The sequence below is a fragment of the Aptenodytes forsteri genome, unplaced genomic scaffold (assembly GCF_000699145.1).
Source record: "Aptenodytes forsteri isolate BGI_AS27 unplaced genomic scaffold, ASM69914v1 Scaffold410, whole genome shotgun sequence".
NCBI classification, from domain to species: Eukaryota; Metazoa; Chordata; class Aves; order Sphenisciformes; family Spheniscidae; genus Aptenodytes; species Aptenodytes forsteri.
The window spans coordinates 357,402-363,809 of record NW_008793958.1 but is presented as its reverse complement, the minus strand read 5'-3'; the positions used below and the strand labels follow the sequence as shown (position 1 = coordinate 363,809).

Below are 6,408 nucleotides of genomic sequence, written 5' to 3'. Positions count from 1 at the left end.
TGGGCCTGCAGCCCACCCGCTGGTCCCTCCGGCACTCGCTCTTCCGCAAGGGCTACCAGCTCTTGGACCCTTATGTCACCGTCAGCGTGGACCAGGTGCGCGTTGGGCAGACCAGCACCAAGCAGAAGACCAACAAGCCTACCTACAACGAGGAGTTCTCTGCCACGGTTACCGACGGCCATCAGATTGAGCTGTCTGTCTTCCATGACACCCCCATCGGCTACGATGACTTTGTGGCCAACTGCACCTTGCACTTCCAGGACCTCTTGCGCTCCACGGGCCCCAGCAACAGCTTCGAAGGCTGGGTGAGTAGCCATCTCAAGGAGGAGCTGGAGCCGTGCTCCTCTCTGAATGAATGAAGGCGCTCGAAGGGTACTCGCAGAGCTGGGGCTTGTCCTTGCACGCCTGTGCTGCAGATGCACACAGCCTAGCGTGTGTGTCTGTGTTTCCACAGGTGTACCTTCCTGCATCTGTTTGTGCTCCTGCGCTTGAGATTTGCTTACAATGCTATGTAAAGCTGCTATTTCAGCTGATGCATTTTGGGACCCTGAGAACAAAAAGCCTCGGCTGTCATAGCTTGAGGGTCAAGAACCTGTAGCTGAGGGCTGTCAAGTGTCTCCTCTTTGTAGACTAGCAGAGCAGAGGCTTGTAAGACATAACCAGCAAAGTACACCTGCAGACTCACACGGTCGTGTACCTTCCTTCTTTTACTTAGCACACAGAGACGTACTTGGAAACTTAGATACCTGGGGTTGGATGTATTTCTGCTCAGATCTACACATGCTTGCACAATTGTTTGATGTGCGCGTGTGAATTTCTTTGACTTCTTAACAGAATGGCAGGACTAATCTTGTGTCTATTATGTACACCGCTGTGCTGGTTGAACACGGTTTCACTTACAGCTAATTCTAGGTTATTTCCAAGTAGATGGCACTTGCATCTGGCCCAGAGAACCTCATTTATGTCTTAGTCCTAATGGTAAGAGAAAGGAATAGTACAGGCTCTGAAGTTGTGCCTTTGCTTCCAGTACTGTAAAGGAGGAGGAAGTGACTGCATTGATCCAGACAGTAGTTTGCTTGTAAATGTTAGGTTAAAAAAAAAAAAAAAAGGCATTTCTTCTGGGTAGAGAAGGTGCAGGAGAGCTGAGAATCTCCAAGGTTAAGATAGGTATTAACTTTTTGAGGCCAGGAAGTTCAGCACGCGTGGTCAGGTAACCACCACAATAAAATCAGACGTGGAGGAAAGAGAGCTGACACTGTAGAGAACAGATAGGCATCTCGATTGTATCGCTGGGGAGGATGCTGGTGCTTTCTGTTCTCAGCCGGTGTCTGCGACTGAGGTGTGATGCTAGACCTCTGGGGTGATTACAGGGAAATACCAGTCGCAGGATTGATTTGTAGGTGTATATTGGTACTATTTTTTTCTTCTTACGGTGTACTTAGGTACCCTATGGATAGGCTTGAGGTTCACACGCTGAAGGTGGTGTCTCTCAGACAGTCACTGATGTGATTTTGTGTCGGGCAGAGGGATCCGAGCTAGCCTCAAACGAGTTAGCTCAGGTATTCCTCCTGTCAGCACAGCCAGAGCAGAGTTCACAGGGGTTTGCTCGGTGGGTGCGTATCCAGCTTCCCAGGCTAGTTGTGCCGCTGGAGAGGAACTGCTCCTGGGACTTGGGCTAAAACAGTTTTAAATACAGAATGGACCCCTATGGGTCAGGGCAAAGGAGTGAGCTCAGGATAGAAAGCTGTGGTTTTGAGGGTTTTCTTCGTGTTTGATTTGCTGGGGCTGTTTCCTCTTTGCTGTTGAGAGAGGCCCTATCCTCTCGGGAGGCTGGAGTCCTGGTCGCACTGGGTCTGGCTACACGTGGGATTGGACTGCTCTGTTGCAAAGGTGGTGGCCTTATTTACATTACTAAAATATCTATAATAATATTGCCTCCGGTGTGGATGCATGCATGTCCAGGGGCCCGCTGTTTCTTTCATTTCATCCATCCTGCAGTCCTGATTTTTAGGACAGATGCAGCCTGTGGCCTGAAATGCTTGTTCGGTCTTTGGTGAGGGAAAAGTTTCTTAGCCCTGCTGGATAGGCAAGTGTTTTATGAACTCCTGTACCTGTGAGTTGATGGGTGCGATGGGGTGGGAAATCAGTGAGTTTTTTAACTAGTCTGATGTAAACTGATGTTAGATCTGGGCATGTAGACAGAGGCTGAGCTGCTGCTCTCCTTTTCAGTTAATCCACCCCAGTTGTAATTTTTAGACATTTAGTGGGGAGTGAGCAAGCGTTCGTCTTCTGTTCCCTTTCTCCTCTCCCCTCCCTTTTAACTTGCTTTGTTAGCATCTCGCATAGCGTGCAGCCAGGATCACATGATGACAGGGAACAGCATCTTGCCCTGATAATTTAATATGTCTTGATAAATCCAGCAAGGCTGTCACGCGGTTTTGTGTAATCAGAAAGATAGGAAATGCTGGTTTGTACTAACCCAAGGTCCATGAACTGCTGGCACAATAAAAGACACCACAAGGGATTTGTAGATGACTTAGAATCATAGAATCATTAAGGTTGGAAAAGACCTCTAAGTAATCATCGAGTCACTGTCGAGCAATAAAAGACACCACAAGGGATTTGTAGATGACTTAGAATCATAGAATCATTAAGGTTGGAAAAGACCTCTAAGTAATCATCGAGTCCAACTGTCGAGCAACCGACTTGCAACACCTCCACTCTGAAATCCTTCATATTGCCCTTTTTCCATCCCCAAAGCAAAAGCACAAACAGGCAAGGAAGGATTGAATGGAGCGAGGGGAAAATTGGTGAATCCTCAAAGTTTAACCCGGCTTACGCTTACTTGGCTGTGCACGATTTTTCATTTTGATTTGAAATAGAATTTTTACGTTCACTTTTCAGAGACAAGAACAACAATATATTGGTAAACTCCAAATGCTCCTTGGATTGATAACAGCCAAACAGAGCAGGGCAGCTGGCTGCCTCTGCTCCCTGAGCTCTCTGGAGAGCCGAGCTGCTAGGGATTACCTGGGACAGTCCCTCAGCTCACGTGCTGGCCTGAAAGTTTCGGTGTGAGCTCTGCTATAAACAGCTGCGCTGTTTATAAATGTGGATTTTCTCCTGGGAAAAAAAAAAAGTGATTAGTTGATAACATTGGTCACCACCTCTTGTGAGAACTGGAGGAAGTGTCAGCGAGAGGCAGGCAGGAGCAGTTGGTGTGTAAGCGTTGGTGCTTCCCAGATGACTTGCAGGTACATCACTGTAGTTATGACCCCAAACACTTATGCAGATGAGTAAGTGTATGGACATGAACTGTCTCATCAGTAATGCTTATACACGTGAGTCATCCTACTGGCTACTGGGACAGAGTTCTCTGTTCATGGTTTACATTAAAATCCACGTTCCAGAGACTCTTCAGAACTGACCCTTTTTCTTCTAACCATTTTGATTGTTTTCTGAAGTCTTTCTAGCAAACACATTAGCGTGGTCTGGATATTTTTTAATTTGTGTATTAGTTGTTAAACACATTTGACTAATTTTACACAGATCAAATCTGTAAGAGCTTATTAATTTCAAGATCCTTCTCTCTGTTTCCCATTTCTTATATTGTCAAGTTGCAGAGCAGTAGTTTTTATTAATATTGTCAATTAAATACCATCTCGCCTTCAGCATACTTTAATGTAGTTAAAACCGGGAGCGACCTCTCCGGTACCATGTTCTTTCTGGTAGGCATTTTCCTGTGTGGGTGTGAAATTGTGCAAACCTGAATGGTAGCATTTTACACAGGCACACATGACCCTGCCGGGTACACCGTAGTAGAGAATTAAGCTGGTTGCTATCCGAAAGCTGTTACGTTATGTTTTACATCAGGGTTGAAACTTGTGCAAAATTAAATGCTTTAAAAGACTAGCGTGTGTTAAGATCTTTTTACTTGGCATATGCAGCTTTAAAAGGTAGTATCTCCTCTTTAACTGTCTCTGAGTGCAGTATAGGAAGCAGTCATATGTCAGTGAAACAGCATAAATAATTTGGAGTACTGAGTTGTAACTGAAAGGGGAGATGTTTAAAATACAAAGGATTATTCCTATGGGTTTTATGTAGTAGCTGAAGTAATTTTTAAGCGTGGGCAAACGCTATTTACAGATACTGAATTGCATTGTTACTAGGGAATTATTTAATTACGACTGTAAAAATTGTTAGTCCCTGGGTAGAGATGTCATAGTTTCCAGGGCTTTAACAAGGAGTTAAAATTAAACCTTGATCTTGAAGTAGCAAATGATCAGAGTATACTGAAGGAAATTAGATAACAGATGCTTTATAAGATTAATGAGCCAATCGCAACTTCCTGATGAGTTTGTTACCGTTTGCTCATGTGTGCAGGAAGAGATTAAGACAAATAATTCTCATGCATTCCTTAACTTGAGCTCTTTCGCCTGTATCCTTTCCTATGATTTTTTCTTTCTTAAGGCAAAAAGAATTGTGTTTTACCTATGTTTATATGCAGCTGTATTTATTGAACATTAAATTGAAAAGTTAAAGGAGAATGCAACTTCTTCCCCAGAGCATCGTGACCTTGGCAGAGAGCCAGGGTGCTGCAGGTCAAATCTGATATGGTTGCTTCTTGTTTTAACCCCCGCTTCGCTGCAGAGTGTTCTCCAGGTGGGCAAAACTTGCATCAGGAAGCCAAAAGTACTTTATGGCTGTTGACAGAGGATTTTGCGATGCAGTATTTTGTGTCTGCATTAGCTTGTAGAGCGGGAGTAAATGATGTCTCCTTCCATAGGCCAGTAGCAGGCCGAGATAAAGAGCAATAGCAATCTGCCCATATGATTTCTGTTTCCATGCATGTGACAACCATGTACATAGTGCAGATCTCTGACCTGTGCGAAAGTCGTGCTGCACATTAATTGCAAACTAGGCTTGAGTAAACTAAGCTCCTTCCCTATTTCTTGATAAGTTTTAAGTTGTTTCTGTAATTATTGGTACTGATACGCGGTTATTATGTTGAATGGGAATAGTGGAGAGAAACACCCACTGCAGAAGGTAAGATGGTTTTTGAAAGCTACCGGAATTTCGTCTTCTGTTTCTTTCCTTTAGCATACAGCTATCCTTTGGCCCTACAAACAAACCCTTCAAAATGCCAGCAGTCTCATGCACCAAGGCTACCTGAGTGTGCCTTGCAGCCTAAAACGAAGGCTGTAATAAATAAAGGAAAAATTGTTGCTATTTGTCAGATATTAAATAATCCTGGGGTGTGTGATGCTAGTAACAGTTTTACTGATCAAGGCAGATGAGAAAGACTAGAGCCGAGTGTGTCACGAAGAGCTGCACGCTTACTGCCCTCTTTCAGCATCAGAAGCTGAGCTAGTTAGGAGTCCTATTTCTTGCTCATCCATGAGCTCCTCACCAATAAATGGCCTGTCTGGCAAGTGTGAGCATCCTTGGAGAACATAGGCGTTTTGCTTGAGAGTGTGTTAGGCTGGAAAGGTTTGGTCAAAGCACGAGAAGAGCCAATTTCCAGTGGTCGGAGCCACTGGGATGTCAGTAGGGGTCTGTGGGACTGGAGTTCAAGCCCTGGCTTTGAACTGGGCACAGCAAGATATGAGTTTGGCTCGCCTTCATGCAGCTGGGTGCCTGGTCCTGTTGTGATACTGGCTTTCTAGTGCGTTCCTTAGTCTGTTTTTCCATAGCTAGTCTTGAACACTGTTGCTTTGATGCTGTTGGAGTTGGGAAGGGATCTGGGAAACTCCGGAGAAGTGTGTGGGGGAGAAGCATGCTTTCCCACCCAGTGCAGTTTGGCTGGGATAGGCTGTGCAAGTACCACCGCGTCGCTTTCCCTGGCTGCGAGCAGCTGCCGAGCCGAAAGCTCAACCCAAACCCTGCTGAAAGGTACCCAGACCCTCTGGCTCCGCAGCGTGGTGGGCATGTAGGTTGCCAGACGGAGCCCAGTCTGCTCCCTATGCAGTTGGCTTGTCAGCCCGCGCTGCCTTTGCCTGCAAGCCCACGCACTGGCGCTTCGGCTCTCCGGCTTGGTGGCAACTTCTCGGCGTGGGGTGGAGCGGGCGGCTGGGAGAGGCCCCAGCTCGTGTATTCACACAAGGTTTTCTGGAGTTGTTTGTCGAAGCCCTTGCTAATGTGGTTGCTGGGGGTGCGGGGTTGACTTTGATGCCAGGGTTAGCTTTCTGTTTCTGCTGCTGCCTGTTGCTCAGCTGGTGGTGTTGCCACTGAATGACCTGCAAGCCCCGGTTAGAGGGAGAGGGGGTAGGCCAAGAAGGGCTGATGCCCTTGTCTCTTTCAGCAGCATTAGTCATGGCAGAAGGCCTCTGAGGGGGTGTTTGCAGACCCGCGCCCCCAGCCCTGGGGTTGCTCTTTTCAGAGGGGCTGTGTGCGGAGGAGGAGGAGGGG

The 6,408-nt window shown here is 46.4% G+C and overlaps 1 protein-coding gene across 1 annotated transcript in view; it reads left to right on the top strand.

The window, feature by feature from the left end:
- Positions 1 to 2: 2 nt before the first annotated feature.
- Positions 3 to 6,408, top strand: part of PRKCH (protein kinase C eta) — a gene marked incomplete at its 5' end in the record, with an annotated part of 126,882 nt that continues 120,476 nt past the window's right edge. The window contains one exon of the mRNA XM_009283639.2: positions 3 to 305. Within this exon, the coding sequence (XP_009281914.1) occupies positions 3 to 305 (303 nt within the window). The remainder of the gene's footprint in view (positions 306 to 6,408) is intronic.